Source organism: Oncorhynchus kisutch, linkage group LG24 (genome assembly GCF_002021735.2).
Source record: "Oncorhynchus kisutch isolate 150728-3 linkage group LG24, Okis_V2, whole genome shotgun sequence".
Classification (NCBI taxonomy): domain Eukaryota; kingdom Metazoa; phylum Chordata; class Actinopteri; order Salmoniformes; family Salmonidae; genus Oncorhynchus; species Oncorhynchus kisutch.
The window spans coordinates 39,174,231-39,195,534 of record NC_034197.2 but is presented as its reverse complement, the minus strand read 5'-3'; the positions used below and the strand labels follow the sequence as shown (position 1 = coordinate 39,195,534).

Genomic DNA, 21,304 nt, shown 5'->3' with positions numbered 1-21,304 from the left:
ATGCATATATACATGTCTTAATTGTCTCAAGGCTTAAAAATCTTTATTTAGCCTGTCTCCCCTTCATCTACACTGATTGAAGTGGATTTAACAATTGACATCAATAAGGGATCATAGCTTTCACCTTGATTCACCTGGTAAGTCTGTGTCACGGAAAGAGCAGGTGTTCTTAATGTTTTGTGCACTCAGTGTATGTGTTACTTTTCACACACACAATAGGTAAGATACAGTGTATTCGGAAAGACAATACCCCATAATGACAAAGCAAAAACTGTATTTTTAGAAATTTTGGCAAACGTTATAAAAAACTGAAATATCACATTTACATAAATATCCAGACCCTTTTTACTCAGTACTTTGTTGAAGCACCTTTGGCGGCGATTACAGCCTCAAATCGTCTTGCTACAAGTTTGGCACTCATGCATTTGGGGAGTTTCTCCCATTCTTCTCAAGCTCTGTCAGGTTGGATGTGGAGAGTCGCTACACAACTATTTTCAGGTCTCTTCAGAGATGTTCGATCAGATTCAAGACCAGGCTCTGGCTTGGCCACTCTAGGACATTCAGAGCCTCATCCCAAAGCCACTCCAGCGTTGTCTTGGCTGTGTGCTTAGGTATGTTGTACGTTGGAATGTGAACCTTTGCCCCCGTCTGAGGTTCTGAGCGTCCTCAAGCAGGTTTTCATCAAGGATCTCTCTGTACTTTGCTCTGTTCATCTTTCCCTCGACCCTGACTAGTCTCCTAGTCTTTACCGCTGAAAAATATTCCCACAGCATGATGCTGTCAACACCATGCTTCACCGTTGGGATGGTGCCAGGTTTGCTCCAGACGTGATGCTTGACATTCAGGGCAAAGAGTTCAATCTTGGTTTCATCAGACCAGAGAGTCTTGTCACCTCTCTGACCAAGGCCCTTCTCTCCTGATTGCTCAGTGTGGCCAACCCATTTAAGAGGCCACTGTGTTCTTGGGGACCTTCAATGCTGCAGAAATATTTTGGTACCCTTCTCCAGATCTGTGCCTCGACACAATCCTGTCTCGGAGGTCTACGGACAATTCATTTGACCTCATGGCTTGGTTTTTGCTCTGACATGTACTGTCAACTACGGGGCCGTGTATACACAGCTGTGTGCCTTTCCACATCATGTCCAATCAATTGAATTATCCACATGGTGACTCCAAGTTGTGGAAACGTCTCAAGGATGATCGATTGAAACAGGACGCAACTGAGCTCAATTTCGACACTCATAGCAAAGGGTCTGAATACTTACGTAAATGAGCTATTTCAGTTTTTTATTTTTTATTTGCAAACATTTCAAAAAACCTGTTTTTGCTTTGTCATTATGGGGTATTGTGGGGTATTATGGGGTATTGTTCTCCGCCAGCCTATCCCTTCTCCTCCGATGCCAGGTATCGTAAGCCGTAGCCCTCCTGATGAGCAAAAAAATAATTGAATACATTTTAGAACAAGGCTGCTGTAAGGTTCTGTATTAATTTTCTTAGTCAACATTATGTTCTGTTTCTTTTGTATTCTTGAACGTAGCCCTGTCTTTCATTTTTTTGTTCATTGATTTCACCTGTGTTCGTTACTGACCTGGTCTCATCAGCTCCTTATTTAGTTCAGTTCATTCTGTTTGTACCTTTGTGAGGTATTGTTCGTTTTGACTCTACTAAGCCTTTTCCTAGCTCTTTTGTCAGAACTTGTTATAGCCTTCAATCCTAGTTTTGATTCATCTGCCTGTTTGCCTACCTGTGTATGACCATTGCCTGCGACCACGATTCCTGCCTTCTGCAAAGGCGAAATAGACACCTGCCACGCTCTACACGTGAATCTACACCTTTTTCTCCCTGAGTATTCATTACAGCTGTAACATAACACACGTGGGAAAGGCAAATCTATAGATTTAATTTGACTGGGAATACAGATCTGTTGTGACATGGAGCTGTGCATTATCATATTTTTTATTTAACCTTTATGTTACTAGGCAAGTCAGTTAAGAGCCGTTAAATTCTTATTTAAGATGACGGCCTAACCTGGACGACGCTGGGACAATTGTGCGCCATTGTGATACAGCCTGGATTCGAACCAGGGACTGTAGGGAAACCTCTTGCACTGAGATGCAGTGCCCTCGACCGCTGCTGCTGCGGATGTGAGGCTGGTTGGACGTAGTGACAAATTCTCTTTAACGTCATGGTAGAAAAATATACATTAAAACCTCTTGCCGCACAGATCCCTTTAGAGGGATCATTTTCGTCTACATCCGGTGAATTGCAGAGCGCCAAATTAGAATTAAATTACAAAAAATATAGAATTTTCATGAAATCACAAGTGCAATACACTAAAACACAGCGTGACTTGTTGTTAATCCAGCCGGCCCGTCAGATTTCAAAAATACTTTAAGGTGAAAGCAAACCATGCGATTATGTGAGGACAGCTCTCAGGCTACCAGCAAAGTAGATTGGTCACGAAAGTCAGAAAAGCAATCAAAATAATCACTTACCTTTGATGATCTTCCTATGTTTGCACTCACGAGACTCCCATTTACACAATAAATGTTTGTTTTGTTCGATAAAGATTCTCTTTATGTCCAAAAACCAACCATTTGGTTGGCGCATTTTGTTCAGTAATCCACAGGCTCGTGCGGTCACGACGGGCAGACGAAAATTCCAAATAGCATCCGTAATAAAAATCGATAATATTTCAACCGAAGGTAGCCATTTCAATAGAAGAGAGAAAGAAAAGGTCTCGCTCCCGGCACGCGCGCATGCACAAATCTGAGGACATCTGGCTATCCACTGACGCGATGTGATCATTCTCGCTCATTTTTTCAGAATAAAAGCCTGAAACGATGTCTAAAGACTGTTCACACCATGTGGAAGCCATAGGGAAAGGAATCTGGTTGATATCCCTTTAAATGGGTAGGCTTGCAATGGAAAAGAGTAGGTTCAGAATAACAGCACTTCCTGGATGGATTTTCCTCAGGTTTTGCCTGCCATATCAGTTCTGTTATACTCACAGACAATATTTTGACAGTTTTGGAAACTAAAGAGTGTTTTCTATCATAATCTGCCAATTATATGCATATTCTAGCTTCTGGGCATGAGAAAAAGGCAGTTTACTTTGGGCACGTTTTTCATCCAAACATCAAAATACTGCCCCCTAGCCTAAAGAGGTTAAATTCCTCGGCAACAGCTCTTGTGAACATTCCTGCGTTCAGCATGTTAAATGGCACTCTTCCTCAACTTCATAGATCTGTAGTATTGTATTCTGCATATTTTAGAGTGGCCATTTATTGTCCCCAGCACAATGTTCTCCTGTGTAATGATCATGCTTTTTAATCAACCTCTTGATATGCCACACCTGTCAGGTGGATGGATTATCTTGGCAAAGGGAAAATGCAAAACAGCGACTTGAGAGAAATACTTTCTAAAATGTTATATTTCAGGTCATGAAACATGGAACCAACACTTTACATGGTGATATATATTATTGTTCAGTGTATTCCCCCAGGTGCTCCAGTGGGACCAACACTTTACATGGTGATATATATTATTCAGTATATTCCCCCAGGTGCTCCAGTGGGACCAACACTTTACATGGTGATATATATTGTTCAGTGTATTCCCCCAGGGGCTGCAAGGGACCAACACATTACATGGTGATATTTATTATTGTTCAGTATATTCCCCCAGGTGCTCCAGCATCAAAAGGTAATTTAATTAATTCCAGGATTTGCATGTTTAGTAACTTTTCACTGAAAGACCCAATGCTCTAACCACTGAGCTACCTGCTGCCCCATAGGGACTAGAATTACACCCGAAATGCTCTTCGTTGCAGCTGAGATGCTGCTTGTATTCTACACAATAGGTAGTCCAATATGTACATGTCTTTTGAGTTCGGGGGAAATGTATTTAAATTGTTAACAGATGTGGTGTGTAATGTGAATGTGCACGTGAGAGTGACTGCATGTGTTATTCATAAAGAATTTGTTAAGAGAGCTCAATGTAATGATAATTACAATATTTGTGAATGTTATGAAAAGTATGTGAAAATCAAAACTATACTGGAGTTAAAGCAAACACACAAGACATCTTTCACGAAATCAAATTATCGTTAGATAACATTGTGTTTATGGTAAATGGGGGTCTAACCATAAAACATTGAAATGAATGTTGTGTTATTAAAATGTCATTGGACACAAAAGTCACCGGATCGTAGGAAAGATCCACCTATTGTTATACCCTCTGCTGAGACAGAAAACAGGGTCCAATTAGAATCACTCAAAGATGATAACAGAAAAGGCACACAAAGAATCAGTCATGGTATCAATTTCTATCACTGCACTTTTTATTCATAAAGTCACACTTGACTCATCTCTCCTTTCTGGATAACCTCAATGAAGTGTAAGCCACACCAGTGTAGATGCCTTTGGATGGGAAGACCAGCTGACTGCCATTCATGCAGGTGACTTTCACTTTGGCCCTGTAGTCGAGGTCGATATTTGCTTTCCACATTGTGATCTCAACATCCATGATCTTCCCTGGTGGGATCTTCACGTTGATGGTACCTGATTCTGTTATGGTCTCTGTCTTCTGCAGGCTGGTAGATTGCTCCACTCCCACGGTCAAGCTGAACCCTGATGACACCTCGACCAGATCTGGGATCCCTGCTTTGACCGACACATTCAAGGTGAATTCTATTTTGTTGCTGACGGACCAGGAGGAAGTCTTGGTCAGCGTCTTGCTGTATGTAATGGACTTTTCTAGAACCAAGGAGGTGTCGTTCTGGTGAGACACAGATGTCACATATTCTTGGTTCACCTAAAATGAACACAAAGATACAAGTTGTTCAAACAAGACAAAGACAATTTATTAACTGATAATACATTTTTAAGAGCCAATATTAACGTGTGTGTGTGCGCCATCTTGGACTGATGTGTATGAGTAAATTCCTGCTATTTTACTGAGCAAGGCCAATTAAACATGAGGCATGACTTTTCTAGAAATGAGATCCCTGATGAAGGTCAACCCCCATATTGGAAAACATGTTTTAAAGTGGACAGCCCCCTTAATGTTAGTGCATCGGTAGAGTATTCCTGAGCTGTCTACACACATCTTTGGAAGAGCTCACCTGGGGTTTATAGAGGGACAGGGTGGGATACTCCATGTCAGTCATTACGGACGACTTGATGGTTTTGATGAAGAGGAAGCCCATGCAGTCGATGTCCGAGCCAGACCTGCCCTGCAGCCCCAGGCAGATTCCAGACCCCACATCTATGGTGTACTCAGTCTTCAGTGGCCAGCTGGTCATTTTTTCAAAGAACTCCCGGTTCTGACTCGTCACGAATTTGATGGCACCCAGACGTGTGCCGGCGCCATTACCCCACAGAGACAGCTTGGTGATGTGCTCACCGAGGTTGAACTCAAACTCATTGAAAGTGTTCGCATCTCCAAAAGTCGCTCCTTTCCCGTCGGTCAGCTCCACCCGCACAGCTTTCACCTGCGAGCCTCCCACCGCCACTCCGATCTTCTTGATGGTGGCACCGTTGTCCATGCCATGGAATTCAAATGGACTGCCTCCTCCACCACCGATCAAATGCAGTGTGGTTGCCATGTGTGTGCGCGTCACGTAACCTCAGATACAAATTTGTACATATCAATTTAAGAAGCCTCCAACTCAAGGAACTGATTCAGACATTCAAAGCCACAGAGTCCCTCTCCTACTCCCAGCACGTCTCACTACATCCTGCGGTTTCTTCCTGATCAACTTGGTGACTTGTGTAATGAAACATGGTGTAAGTGAGCACGTCTAAAATTAATTGTGCTGTTGCTATAATTACAAAGAATCATGAATATGAATGTTGCAGATTCCACTTCAGAATGTGAGTTGGAGCTGGAACTCACCTTTCCAAACAAGGTTTCTGCTTTGAAATACCTGAAATAATAAAAGATTGAATTTGATTAATGTATTACAATAGTCATTAACACAGGCTACATTATTCACAGGTATGCATTAATATATTATGACACGGTCTAATATAGAACAGGGTCTGTCAACCTTTTAAAGCATCTGTCCAATGATTTAGTCAAGTAACACCTAAAACATGACTCAATAATAAATTCAAGTTTACAATTTCAAAGATCAAAAACAGTCCTTTTGACAGACGTCTGCAGGACAAGCAACAAAATACTTTACAATATACAACAAAACACAGGACATACCAAGACACTCTACCTGAGCAACACAGGACATCAAAGAAGCTCTCTCTTCCTAACAAAGGAACACTGGCTTATAAAGCTGCAGAAGGAGTTTGTAATTGCCGACAGCTGTATCCCTTAATGAGGAGGGCGGGATCAGAGCTCCAATCTGCACTGGGGCCGACCAATCAGCTGCTTGGGGGAATCCAGGAAGCCATTTCCTGAAATATACATATACACAAACCCACAACACAAAAACTGGGGAACGTAACAGTATTCAAGATTAAGAGACAGCTTGATGTAAAGCACTACACTCAACAGTCTACTCACCTCACATTTAACATCATACTAACATCATACTTTTGAATTCAAAACAGAACAATAGGAGGCCAAAGTCAACCATGTAAAAACAAGGCAACAGTAAACATGTCATCCCCCATGAATGATGCACTACCGCCTCCTGGGTAAATTGACTTGTTGTGTGTTACTAACAAATTGCAGTTAAATACCATAACTCCCACCTTGGCGCAATCAGTGTAATTTTGTAAATGTTGGATCTCTATGGCAAGATGAATCATTCACCCAAGTTTTGTCAAAATCAGCCCAGTGCTCTCAGAGATATCTTGTTTTACTAAAGCACAAGCAAACATACCAACAGACGGACGGAGACAGATCGGTAGTCCCCTTCCCAATTTCATCGTGGGGAACAACAAACCTATACCATGCTTGTTCAGCTAGACTTTATAAGTGATTAAGAAACGGTTTCAGAATATAGGAAACAAAACAATATATATATGTTTTGTTCATTATTTGGTCAAAATAAAATGTTGCTCTCAAATATTTCCTCATATAGCAAGATGAGTTATTTAGGGACATTGTGTAATTACATACAACGATATGCAGGCCTCAGTGTTAAGGATGGCTATAGAAGATAGTAATTGAAGTAAACTGATAGGTCTGATTCAATATGCAATAAACCTGTTTAAGAGTCAAGACTCAGAGTGAAGTTCAATTGTTTAACACCAAAGACGCAACAGTGGAATACGTGTCTCTGGAGTGGAGAAGCACTCTTTCATAAATCAGCAAAACTCCCCCCACGCCCATACAAAGATATGCATCAGTAGTTTTCTATTGAAATTGACACAAATCCTTTGACCCTGATTAAGACATTGTATTGTGCTAATCATGACAAACGTGTATCAACAGTTTCAACCACTCTTGGTGCCACTTCCTCTTCTTGACATTTGAGCCAGAGAGCATATCGGTGGTTTCCAGTCACTAACCAAAACATGTTCACTAATATGCAACAGCACCTTTCTCTACTCATACTATACACTGTCGTGACGTTGTATTAGTTAATGTGGCGACTGTTGCTCATCTAATGATTATAAGTTTCTAATTACGTGATTAACTGAATCAAGCAATTATTAACTCATTAACATGGGGCACCATGGGAAAACTAGTTTTTATTGAGTTTGGACCGTTGGTGCACTCCAGCTTCACTGGATGTTGATTTTGATCCCGAGTCGAGTAAGAACATGGTCCATCTTGTTGAGGTGATGTGAACAAGGAAAGCTAGCGTTTTCAAACAGAAATGTGCATCCTGTAGCTCTAATTCCAAAAAGTTTTGCGACACTGTAAAGTCCATGGAGAACAAGAGCGCCTCCTCCCAGCTGAGGCTAGGTAACACGGTCACCACCGAAAATTTCAATAAGCATTTCTCTACGGCTGGCCATGCTTTCCTCCTGGCTACCCCAACCCCGGCCAACAGCTCTGCACCCCTCGCAGCTACTTGCCCGAGCATCCCCAGCTTCTCCTTCACCCAAATCCAGATAGCAGATGTTCTGACAGAGCTGCAAAACCTGGACCCATACAAATCAGCTGGGCCAGACAATCTGCACCCTCTCTTTCTAAAATTATCAGCCGTCATTGTTGCAACCCCTAATACCAGTCTAATCAACCTCTCTTTCGTGTCGTCCAAGATCCCTAAAGATTGGAAAGTTGCCGCGGTCATCCCCTTCTTCAAAGTGGGTGACACTCTCTCACTGTTATAGACCTATTTCCATCCTGCCCTGCCTTTATGAAGTCTTCGAAAGCCAAGCTAATAAACAGATCACTGACCATTTTGAATGCCACGGTACCTTCTCCGCTGTGCAATCCGGTTTCCGAGCTGGTTTATGGGTGCACCTCAGCCACACTCAAGGCACTAAACGGACATCATAACCGCCATCGATAAAAGACAGTACTGTTCAGCTGTCTTCATCGACCTGGTCAAGGCTTTCGACTTTCAACTACTTCGCAGACAGAGTTCAGTCTGTCAAATCGGAGGGCCTGTTGTCCAGACCTCTGGCAGTCTCTATGGGGGTACCACAGGGTTCAATTCTCGGGCCGACTCTTTTCTCTGTATATATCAACGATGTCTCTCTTGCTGCTGGTGATTCTCTGATCCACCTCTATGCAGATGACACCATTCTGTATACATCTGGCCCCTTCTTTGGTCACTGTGTTAACTAACCTCCAAACGAGCTTCAATGCCATATAACACACCTTCCATGGCATCCAACTGTTCTTAAACGCTAGAAAAACCAAATGCATGCTTTTCAACCATTCGCTGCCCACAGCCGCCCGCCCGACTAGCATCACTACTCTGGACGGTTCTAACCTAGAATATGTGGACAACTACAAATACCTAGGTGTCTGGCTAGACTGTAAACTCTCCTTCCAGACTCATATCAACCATGTCCACCTCAAAATCAAATCTAGAATCGGCTTTCTATTCGCCACAAAGCCTCCTTCACTCACGCCACCAAACTTACCCTAGTAAAACTGACTATCCTACCGATCCTCGACTTCGGCGATGTCATCCACAAAATAGCTTCCAATACTGGATGCAGTCTATCACAACGCCATCCGTTTTGTTAACAAAGCCCCTTATACCAACCAACACTGCGACCTGTATGCTCTAGTCTGCTGGCCCTCGCTAAGTAATTCGTCTCGAGACCCGCTGGCTCCTGGTCATCTAAGTCTATGCTAGGTAAAGCTCTGCCTTATCTCAGCTCACTGGTCACGATAACAACACCCACCTGTAGTATGTGTTCCAGCAGGTATATCTCACTGGTCATCCCCAAGGCAAAAACCTCCATTGGCCGCCTTTCCTTCCAGTTCTCTGCTGCCAGTGACTGGAACAAATTGCTCAAATCGCTGAAGCTGGAGACTTACATTTCCCTCACTAATTTTAAACATCAGCTATCTGAGCAGCTAACCGATCGCTGCAGCTGTACATAGTCCACCCAATCTACCTACCTCATCCCCATATTGCTTTTCTTTACTTTTCTGCTCTTTTGCACACCAGTATCACTACTTGCACATCATCATCTGCTCATCTTTCACTCCAGTGTTAATCTGCTATAATGTAATTAATTCGCTACTATGGCCTATTTATTGCCTTACCTCCTCATGCCATTTGCACATACTGTATATAGACTATCTTTTTTCTATTGTGTTATTGACTGTACGCTCGTTTATTCCATGTGTAACTCTGTGTTGTTGTTTGTGTCACGCTGCTTTGTTTTATCTTGGCCAGGTCGCAGGTGTAAATGAGAAATAGTCCTCAACTTGCTTACCTGGATAAATAAAGGTGAAATAAATTTAATTAAAAAAGAGAGGGCACAACATTGTGATCATAGATATTCATATTTAGGGTCTTAAAGCACATAGTTCAAGAATAGGGCAATACAAATCATGACTACACTACCAATGATGCAGCTGTTGCATTGCTTGCACTGTACAGAGTAGCATCTCATGCAAGTAAAATAAAACCCTTGTATCTACATTCAATAATGAAGTTTGAATGATTCAGGTTTTAGGTGTTACTTGACTAAATCTGAGTGTTAGTTTTAATTGGACACTTGATAAAGTTAACAGACCCTGTTCTATATTAGACAGTGTCATAATATATTAATACATACCTGTAAATGCTAAAGCCTGTCTTAAAGAATATTGTACTATATTATAATATATTAATACATACCTGTAAATGCTAAAGCCTGTCTGAAAGAATATTAGACTATATTATAATATATTAGTACATACATGTGAATAGTGCAGCCTGTCTTAAAGAATATTGTTATATATTAATTCATTTCAATCTTTATTCTTTCAGATATTTCAAAGCAGCAACTTTGTTTGCAGAGATTAGTTTTAGCACCATAAACAACCTCATATTCTGATGTAGCATCTATTACATTCATACTCATCATTAAAGGGAAGGTTATCATATTCTAATGTAGCATCTGTACCATTCATACACAACAATATATTTCATTACACATAAGTCACCAAGTTGATCAGGAAGAAACAGCAGGAGGTAGAGTGGGAGGTGCTGGGAGTAAGAGAGTTACTCCATGGTGTTGATCAGGAAGAAACAGCAGGAGGTAGAGTGGGAGGTGCTGGGAGTAGGAGAGGGACTCCATGGTGTTGATCAGGAAGAAACAGCAGGAGGTAGAGTGAGAGGTGCTGGGAGTAGGAGAGGGACTCCATGGTGTTGATCAGGAAGAAACAGCAGGATGTAGAGTGGGTGGTGCTGGGAGTAGGAGAGGGACTCCATGGTGTTGATCAGGAAGAAACAGCAGGATGTAGAGTGGTAGGTGCTGGGAGTAGGAGAGGGACTCCATGGTGTTGATCAGGAAGAAACAGCAGGATGTAGAGTGGGAGGTGCTGGGAGTAGGAGAGGGACTCCATGGTGTTGATCAGGAAGAAAAAGCAGGAGGTGGAGTGGGGAGGTCCTGGGAGTGGGAGAGGGACTCCATGGTGACTGAGGTTCCTAGCTGTGGAGGAAGGAATGGGTGTGACAGATTCCAGGCGAATAAAGATGGAAAGATCAGAGGAGGGTGGAGGACAAGGAGGAGTTAGGAGCAATTCAAGAATGCTTCATTCTCAGTGACCTGAGGATTGTGGAGTGATTTGGTCGCCCTAGACCAGAGCTACAGTCCTCTATTTTTTTCATTCCAATCCCAATCTAGTCCACCTGATTCTAATCCAATCAAATCAAATGTTATTTGTCACATACACATGGTTAGCAGATGTTAATGCGAGTGTAGCGAATTGCTTGTGATTCTAGTTCCGACCATGCAGTAATATCTAACAATTAATCTAACAATTTCACAACACCTACCTTATACACACACAAGTGTAAAGGAATGAATAAGTACATATATGCACTTATGAATATGTACATAAAAATATATATGGATGATATATGGATGAGCGATGGCTGAACGGCATAGGCAAGATGCAGTAGATGGTATAATCAGGTTAGTTACAACTGGGGCTGGAGTGAAAACCAACAGGAGGGTAGCTCTCCAGGAACAGCGTTGAAGAGCCCTGCCCTAGACTGATGTGTTGCTCTACCTCTAGTTCCTACCATGAGTCATTATATCCCTTAGTTATTGATTGATCCTTTTATCTTGTTCTTTAATTTCCTGTTGGTGCTTTGAATGTCTGAATCAGATCTGAGTTTGAGTTGGAGGTTTCTTAAATGTATCTGTACAAATTTGTATTTCAGGTTACGTGACGTACACACACACTTAACATGGCAACCAGACTGCAGTTGATCAGTGGTGGAGGAGGCAGTTCATTTGAATTCCATGGCATGGACAACGGTGCCACCATCAAGAAGATTGGAGTGGCGGTGGAAGGCTGGCGGGTCAAAGCTGTGCGGGCGGAGCTAGTGGACAGGCGCGTTGCGACCTCACACACTTTCAATGAGTTTGAGTTCAAACTCGGTGAGCGCATCACCAAGCTGTCTCTGTGGGGTAACGGTGTCGGCACACGTCTGGGTACCATCAAGTTCACGACGAGTCAGAACCGTCAGTTCTTTGAAAAAATTACCAGCTGGCCACTGAAGACTGAGTACACCATAGATGTGGGGTCTGGAATCTGCCTGGGACTGTAGGGCAGGTCTGGCTCAGACATCGACTGCATGGGCTTCCTCTTCATCAACACCATCAAGTCGTCCGTGCTGACTGACATGAAGTATCCCACCCTGTCCCTCTTCAAACCCCAGGTGTGTGTGTAGACAGCTCAGGAAAACTCTACCGATGCTCTAACATTAAGGGGGCTGTCCACTTTAAAACATGTAATCCAATATGGGGGTCGACATTCATCAGGCATCTCATTTCTAGGACAGTCACACACACATACAGACACATTAGTTACTATTGTTGGCTTACTACAAATCAATTGATCAGTACCTCACTGATGATTAGTTCTAAAATTGTCTTTGTCTTATCTGAACAATTTCTATCTTTGTGTGTGTGTTGATTTTAGGTGACTCCAGAATATGTGAAATCCGTGTCCCACCACAATGACACCTCATTGGTTCAAGAAGAGTCTATTACATACAGCAAGACCCTGACCAAGACTTCCTCCTGGTCTGTCAGCAACAAGATAGAATCCACCTTGAATGTGTCGGTCAAAGTAGGGATCCCATATCTGGTCGAGGTGTCATCAGGGTTCAGCTTGACCGTGGGAGTGGAGCAAACCACCAGCCTGCAGAAGACAGAGACCATAACAGAATCGGATACCATCAACGTGAAGATCCCACCAGGGAAGACCATGGATGTTGAGATCACAATGGTGAAAGCAAATTTCGACCTTGACTACAGGGCCATAGTGAAAGTCACCTGCATGAATGGCAGTCAGCTGTTCTTCCCATCCACTGGTGTGACTTACACTTCAGTGAGGATATCCACAAAGGAGACATGATACCAGTGCATGACATCATGAATAGTATGCACAGTGAAAGAACGTGACACCATTACTGATTATTTGTGTGCCTTCTCTGTTATTTTGATCATCTTTGAGTGATTCTGATTGAACCCAGTTGACTCAGCTCTGTCTCTGTCTCTGTCTTCTGTCTCAGCAGAGGGTATAACAACAGGTGGATCATTCCTACAATCCGGTGCCTTTTGTGTCCAATGACATTTTAACACATGTTTTGTGTGAATTATTGAACAACATTCACAAAAAAAGTTTTCTTATATGGTTAGATTACCATAAAAAACAATGTTATGTAACTATAATTAATTAAAGTTGTAATAAACCATTTGTCTGGTGTGTCAATAAGCTTTCGTCCTATCCCCAGTTAAGTTTATTTATCTTCCATTAGATATACTATTCAGAAAATTCACAAATATTGTAATTATCATTCCAATATTTTGATGAACATTACTTTGAGTTGTTCTCTTTCTAACTAATTGTTAATCATGATTAAGTCATTATTTAATATAAGAATCATCTAATGAGTCTGTTAGCACACATGCAGTCACTCACATGCACAGAGTTTTTTTCCTCTGGTTGCACATTTAACATGCTGGTAGAAATTAGGTAAAATGGATTTAAGTTATCCTGCATTGAAGTCCTCGGCCACTAGGAGCGCCGCCTCTGGATGAGCTTTTTCCTGTTTGCTTATGGCCTTATACAGCTCCTTGAGTGCGGTGTTAGTACCAGCATCGGTTTGTGGTGGTAAGTAGACAGCTACTAAGAATATAGACTAAAAACTATCTTCGGCCCGACAGTAGAGAAAACAGTTGATCATTATAAGAGGGTAAAGGTAATAGGCTATATTTAACATATTTCCTACACATTACAGATCAAATATATTTTTCCAGACATTGACAGTTCACCTATGGAAATAATTTGGCGGGATATCAATCTTATTGCATAGAATTGTTAATCTGTGTGCTTTTTCTCAGAGGTCAAATGATAGTACTGTAGTAGCCGACTCCCTGCTGACCTAAAACAAAGAACCCTTTCATTTAGAGTATGTTGCGAAGTTGCTTTGGTTTTACATCATTTATTCATTCGTAGTGTTTCTACTTAGTGGATGTAGCTACATGACCACTAGATGGTGTTGTCACACTTCATAGGTCTTTCATAGCCCATAATATGTGTAGCCTATTTGTCTGTAGGTTATATCCTCATGTAGCTGCACTTAAATGACATTTTACTCATGCTTTTCCTTTCATCTATGTTTCATTGAAAATCATGGTCACAGAGCTGATCTCTAATGTTAACAAGGTCCAATGAGTCACTGATTAAAACCGTTTACAGTGGAAGACCTTTGATAATTGTAGCAAAGTTCTCTGCTATTTCTATTGTTGTTCAACTGTGAAAAGGAAAATAAATGTATGCCAATAAATGTAGTTTAGTTTTGCGCAAAACCTTTTGTTTACAGCTCTACTCTTAACATTCATGCATTTGTTAATTAAAAGTATAAATACAAAGTGATCATATGTTAATTCATAAATAAGTTAAGCTAAATAAACTAAATACTAACTTTGTCCTTGTAATTAGTGGGGTACTTCATGTTTCTCGGTTGGAGATGTTGACAGGCACATGGAGGTGAGGTTGAGATGTGCGCGTGAGAGTGACTGCATGTGTACTAACAAACATATTAGATGAATCTTATATTAAATATTGAATGAATCATGATTAAAAATTAGTTAGAAAGAGAAACAACTCAATGTAATGATAATTACAATATTTGTGAGTTTTATGAATAGTATATCCAATGGAAGTTGAGTAAACTTAACTGGGGATATGGCGAAAGGTTACTGACACACCAGACAAATTCTTTATTATAAATGAAACTTATTATAGTTACATAACATAGTTTTTTATGGTAAATGGGGTCTAAGCATGTAAGAAAACATTCCGTAGTGAATGTTGCTCAATCATTCACATAAAAGGCACCGGATTGTAGGAATGACCCAGCTGTTGTTATACCCTCTGCTGAGACAGAAATAAAGAGCTGAGGCAACATGGTTCAATTAGAATCGCTCAAAAGATGATCATAATAACAGAGAAGGAACACAAATAATTAGTAATTGTGTCACATTCTATCACTGTGCTTATTATTCAGGATGTCACACACTTGTCTCATCTCTCCTTTGTGGATACCCTCGCTGAAGTGTAAGTAACACCAGTGTAGATGCCTTTGGTTGGGAAGACCAGCTGACTGCCATTCATGCAGGTGACTTTCACTTTGGCCTCGTAGTCGAGGTTGATATTTGCTTTCCCCACTGTGATCTCAACATCCATGGTCTTCCCTGGTGGGATCTTCAGGTTGATGGTATCCGATTCTGTTATGGACTCAGTCTTCAGCAGGCTGGTGGATTGCTCCCCTCCCACGGTCAAGCTGAACCCTGATGACAACTCGACCAGATTCGGGATCCCCGCACTGACAGACACTTTCAAGGTGGACTCGATCCTATTGCTGACGGACCAGGAGGAAGTCTTAGTCACGGTTTTGCTGTATGTAACAGATTCTTCTTGAACCAAGGAGGTGTCGTTGTGGTGAGAAATGGATTTCACATATTCTGGGGTCACCTAAAATCAACACACACACAGACACAAGATAAAAATTGTTCAGACAAGACAAAGACAATTTAAGAACTAATCAATAATGAGGAACTGATCAATTGATTTTTAGACAGCCAACAATAAAAACCGATGTGTCTGTATGTGTGTGTGACTGTCCTAGAAATGAGATGCCTGATGAATGTCAACTCCCATATTGGATTACATGTTTTAAAGTGGACAGCCCCCTTAATGTTAGAGCATCGGTAGAGTTTTCCTGAGCTGTCTACACACATCTATAAAAGAGCTCACCTGGGGTTTGAAGAGGGACAGGGTGGGATACTTCATGTCAGTCAGCACGGTCGAGTCGACAGCGCTGATGAAGACGAAGCCCATGCAGTCGATGTCCGCGCCAGACCTGCCCTGCAGCCCCAGGCAGATTCCAGACCCTACATCTATGGTGAACTCAGACTTCAGTCCCCAGCTTGTCATTTTTTGAAAGAACTCTCGTTTTTTACTCGTCGTGAACTTGATGGCACGTGTGCGCCGTTGCCCCACAGAGACAGCTTGGTGATGTGCTCGCCGAGGTCAAACTCAAACTCAATGAAAGTTTTCGCTTCTCCAAAGGTCGCAACACGCCCATCGGTTAGCTCTGCCCGCACAGCTTTCACCTGCCAGCCTTCCACCGCCACTCCAATCTTCTTGAGGGTGGCACCGTTTTTCATACCGTGGAATTCAAATGGCATGCCTCCTCCACCACCGATTGTTGTCAGTCTGGTTGCCATGTTGAGTTTGAGTGTGCGTCACGTAACCTGAAATACAAATTTGTACAGATTAATTTAAGAAACCTTCAACTCAAAGGAGATCTGATTCAGACATTCAAAGCATCAAAAGGAATTTAAAGAACAAGATAAAAGGATCAAACAACAACCAATAATGACTCATGGTAGGAACTAGAGGTCGAGCAACACATCAGTCTAGGGCAGGGTTCTCCAACCCCGTTCCTGGAGAGCTACCCTCCTGTTGGTTTTCACTCTAGCCCCAGTTGTAACTAATCTGATTCAGTTTATCAACCAGTTAATTAATTATTATAATGAGGTGGACTAGATTGGGATTGGAATGAAAAAATACAGGATGGTAGCTCTGGTCTAGGGTGACCAAATCGCTCCACAATCCTCAGGTCACTGAGAATGACACATTCTTAAATTGCTCCTGACTCCTCCTTGTCCTCCACCCTCCTCTGATCTTTCCATCTTTATTCACCTGGAATCTATCACACTCATTCCTTCCTCCTCAGCTGGGAACCTCAGAGTTACCATGGAGTCCCTCTCCTACTCCCAGCACCTCCCCACTCTACCTCCTGCTGTATCTTCCTGATCGACTTGGTGACTTATGTGTAATGATGTATATAAACGTATTGGTGTGTATGAATGTTAGATGCTACATCAGAATATGAGGTTGTTTTTGGTGCTGAAACTCACCTCCCCAAACAAAGTCACTGCTTTGAAATATCTGAAAGAATAAAGATTGAAGTGAATTAATATATAACAATATTCTTTAAGACAGGCTGAACTATTCACAGGTAGGTATTAATTTATTATGACACTGTCTAATATAGAACAGGGTCTGTCAACCTTATAAAGTGTCTGTCCAATTAAATCTTCTACTAAGATTTAGTCAGGTAACACAAAAACTTCATTATTGAATGTAGATACAAACTTTACCTCGATTTCAAATGTTTTCAGAAAAGTAAAGTATTTTCTTTTACCTAAATGTGATGATACTGTGAGATGCTAGGGTTAGGGGAGAGGGTATGATGTGAGATGCTACTCTGTAGTGTGCTAGCAATGCAACAGCTGCATCATTGGTAGTGTAGTCATGATTTGTATTGCTCTATTCTTGAACTATGTGCTTTATGACCCTAAATAGGAATATCTATGATCACAAGGTTATGCAAGCTCTTTTTTTATTTGATTTATTTCACCTTTATTTAACCAGGAAAGCTAGTTGAGAGCAAGTTCTCATTTACAACTGCAACCTGGCCAAGATAAAGCAAAGCAGTGCGACATGAACAACAACACAGAGTTACACATGGAATAAACAAGCATAAAGTCAAAAACATAACAGAAAAAAAGAGTCTATACACAGTATGTGCAAATGGAGTGAGGAGGTAAGGCAATAAAAAACCCATAGTAGCGAAGTAATTACAATTTAGCAGATTAACACTGGAGTGATCGATGAGCAGATGATGATGTGCAAGTAGTGATACTGGTGGGCAAAAGAGCAGAAAAGTAAATAAAAACAATGAGATGGATGAGGTAGGTTGATTGGGTGGACTATGTACAGCTGCAGCGATCGGTTAGCTGCTCAGATAGCTGATATTTAAAGCTAGTTAGCGACATATGAGTCTCCAGCTCCAGCGATTTTTGCAATTCATTCCAGTCACTGGCAGCAGAGAACTGGAAGGAAAGGCGGCCAAAAGAGGTGTTGGCTTTGGGGATGACCAGTGAGATATACCTGCTGAAGCGCGTGCTACTGGTGGGTGTTGTTATCGTGACCAGTGAGCTGAGATAAGGTGGCGCTTTACCTAGGATAGACTTATAGATGACCTGGAGCCAGCGGGTCTGGCGACGAATATGTAGCGAGGGCCAGCCGACTAGAGCATGCAAGTCGCAGTGGTGGGTGGTATAGGGGGCTTTTTGGTGACAAAATGGATGGCACTGTGATAGACTGCATCCAGCTTGCTGAGTAGAGTATTGGAAGCTATTTTGTAGATGACATCGCCGAAGTCGAGGATCGGTAGGATAGTCAGTTTTACGAGGGTAAGTTTGGCGGCGTGAGTGAAGGAGGCTTTGTTGCAAAATAGAATGCTGATTCTAGATTTGATTTTGGATTGGAGATGTTTGATATGTGAGTCTGAAAGGAGACTTTACAGTCTTGCCAGACAACTAGGTATTTGTAGATGTCCACATATTGTAGGTCAGAACAGTCCAGAGTAGTGATGCTAGTCGGGCGGGCGGGTGCTGGCAGTGAAAAGGAAAGGTTGGAATAAAGCACTAGACTCAACAGTCTACTATATAGGAACAACTAAACATCATACTGTCATAGCACATCTGCATATCTGAGTCAAATGAATCCCAGTGATAATATAGTATAAATACAACATGTACACACAACAATAAATATGAATAGCTAGAGAAACCTGTGTTTAGTCACTAACCTGAACACATTAAACAGGATCAGCAGAGCTAGCTAGAGAAACCTGTGTTTAGTCACTGACCTGAACACATATTACACAGGATCAGCAGAACTAGCTAGAGAAACCTGTGTTTAGTCACTGACCTGAACACATTAAACAGGATCAGCAGAGCTAGCTAGAGAAACCTGTGTTTAGTCACTGACCTGAACACATATTACACAGGATCAGCAGAGCTAGCTAGAGAAACCTGTGTTTAGTCACTGACCTGAACACATATTACACAGGATCAGCAGAGCTAGCTAGAGAAACCTGTGTTTAGTCACTCACCTGAACACATATTACACAGGATCAGCAGAGTTAGCTAGAGAAACCTGTGTTTAGTCACTCACCTGAACACATTACACAGGATCAGCAGAGTTAGCTAGAGAAACCTGTGTTTAGTCACTCACCTGAACATATTACACAGTATCAGCAGAGCTAGCTAGAGATACCTGTGTTTAGTCACTCACCTGAACACATATTACACAGGATCAGCAGAGCTAACTAGAGAAACCTGTGTTTAGTCACTCACCTGAACATATTACACAGTATCAGCAGAGCTAGCTAGAGAAACCTGTGTTTAGTCACTCACCTGAACACATATTACACAGGATCAGCAGAGCTAGCTAGAGAAACCTGTGTTTAGTCACTCACCTGAACACATATTACACAGTATCAGCAGAGCTAGCTAGAGAAACCTGTGTTTAGTCACTCACCTGAACACATATTACACAGTATCAGCAGGGCAGGCCAACGTCCACCATGTGAAAACAAAAACAATAACAGGTGAACAATGTGAATACAAAACACCATGTCATATATACCGATCAACTGCAAATAATGACCAGTAAGTCAACATCATTTAGGAACCGCTTGTTCCATGAAATGTGCAGTTAATTAGTAATAACATTGTTCAACATTCTTTTTTTACACTTAGCAAGATGAGTAGTTTAAGATTTGATTTTACTAACATACAACGCTAATGCCGGCCTCAGATTCAAATATGGAAATAGATTATCTAATTTAAGTAAGCTTTCATGTTAAAGCTGCATTAGGTAAGATTTTTTTTAAACATTTGGTGAAATTGTCATCACGCATTGTCAGCTATCAGTATGTAAAATATTCTGAGAGAAGATCCAGCACCGGCCTTCAAGCCACCTTTCATTTTCCATTTGTTTTGTCTTTGTCTTACACACTTACGCAGGGTAGCCTAGTGGTTGCTAGTCCGAGCTGACAAGGTACAAATCTGTCGTTCTGCCCCTGAACAGGCAGTTAACCCACTGTTCCTAGGCCGTCATTGAAAATAAGAATTTGTTCTTAACTGACTTGCCTAGTAAAATAAAGGTACATTTAAATTAAACATTGGGTTTCAATCCCCCAATGACTTGTTCATTATTTAACCCTCCGTTCCCAGTAGTCTGTTTGTGGGTAATTGTTTGTATGTAGTAAGGTCCGTTAATGTGAGCTCTCTTCATTGTATCGCATTTGTATATTTTGAGTAAAGTACCTTAATTTACTCATATCTGCTGTCCTGCGCACTCCCCTATACCAGCTACACACAGACCGTATTACACTGCCCCTCGCTCTGCAATCACTCTGAAAAATCGTTCCAGCCAATCGTGTCCCTACTAGAGATGTACCTAATGTGCACAAATATTTTGATTTAAACAGATAAATGTACGTGATGAATTACATCAACTTCATTATTTGGGATTTATTAACAGTTATGTCTGCAAGTGAGAGAGTTGAGTCCCTCCCCTCCTGTTCAGCTGCGGCAGGGTCTATCTCTGACAACAGAGGAGCAGATGTTGGAGACAGATAAATGTTTGTTTGTTGGTAACATGCCTGTTCATGCATTCACTATACATTATGGATAATAAAGTTGGTTAAGTGACTGAACAAAGCCTGTTATTTGCCTGGGATAGCAACAGTCACCTACTTTGAACATTTCAGAACTCAATGCTAGATGTGTCAATCAGTGTAGTCAAGGTTAAGAGACAGCTTGATGGAAAGCACTACACTCAACAGTCTACTCACCTCACATTAAACATCATACTAACATCATACTTTTGAATTCAAAACAGAACACTAGGAGGCTAAAGTCAACCACGTGAAAACAAGGCAACAGTAAACATGTTGTCCCCCACGAATGATGCAATACCCCCCTATTTATTTCATGATGGCGCCGGAGGGGAGGGCTACCGTCTTATCGGCTTTCAAAACACCATGCTGTTTTGTTTGTTTTTACATTATGTTGCTGCTATTATTTGTTATTCTTATCTCTTACTTTTTTAAACATATTTTCTTACAACTGCATTGTTGGTTAAGGGCGCGTAAGTAAGAATTTCACTGTAAGGTCTACTACACCTGTTGTATCGGCACATTTAACAAATAACATTTGATTTGATATGGGACAATTTAGATATTGCGTGTGACTAACAAATTGCAGTTAATTGCTATAGCTCCCGCCTTGGACCAATCAGTGTAATTTTGTAAATTATGGATCTCTATGGC

At 41.5% G+C, this 21,304-nt stretch overlaps 1 protein-coding gene and 2 pseudogenes across 2 annotated transcripts; 1 reads left to right on the top strand and 2 right to left on the bottom strand.

Moving 5' to 3' along the window:
• Nucleotides 1-4,320: 4,320 nt before the first annotated feature.
• On the bottom strand, nucleotides 4,321-6,408 carry LOC116356992 (aerolysin-like protein). 2 transcript variants are annotated; one of them, XM_031804063.1, is made up of 4 exons: nucleotides 6,217-6,408; nucleotides 5,899-5,929; nucleotides 5,126-5,628; nucleotides 4,321-4,815 (listed from the first exon to the last, which is right to left on the bottom strand). In XM_031804063.1, the coding sequence occupies exons 3-4, from the start codon at nucleotides 5,606-5,608 to the stop codon at nucleotides 4,366-4,368; spliced, it is 933 nt and encodes a 310-aa protein (XP_031659923.1). In that variant the 5' UTR covers nucleotides 5,609-5,628; nucleotides 5,899-5,929; nucleotides 6,217-6,408; the 3' UTR covers nucleotides 4,321-4,365. The 2 variants fall into 2 exon arrangements, with proteins under 2 accessions (XP_031659923.1, XP_031659922.1); XM_031804062.1 differs by having other exon boundaries at nucleotides 6,230-6,408.
• Nucleotides 6,409-11,782: 5,374 nt separating this feature from the next.
• Nucleotides 11,783-12,957, top strand: LOC116356910 (aerolysin-like protein; annotated as a pseudogene).
• A 1,842-nt stretch (nucleotides 12,958-14,799) lies between these two features.
• LOC109875724 (aerolysin-like protein) lies at nucleotides 14,800-20,036 on the bottom strand (annotated as a pseudogene).
• Nucleotides 20,037-21,304: the final 1,268 nt, after the last annotated feature.

Excerpts from the sequence above, each read along its gene's own strand:
- LOC116356992 (XM_031804062.1), bottom strand. Across the intron at positions 5,629-5,898 it reads CAGAAACCTTGTTTGGAAAG|GTTACGTGACGCGCACACAC; the intron begins GTGAGTTCCAGC and ends TTTGTATCTGAG. Across the intron at positions 4,816-5,125 it reads TGTCCCTCTATAAACCCCAG|GTGAACCAAGAATATGTGAC; the intron begins GTGAGCTCTTCC and ends TGTTCATTTTAG.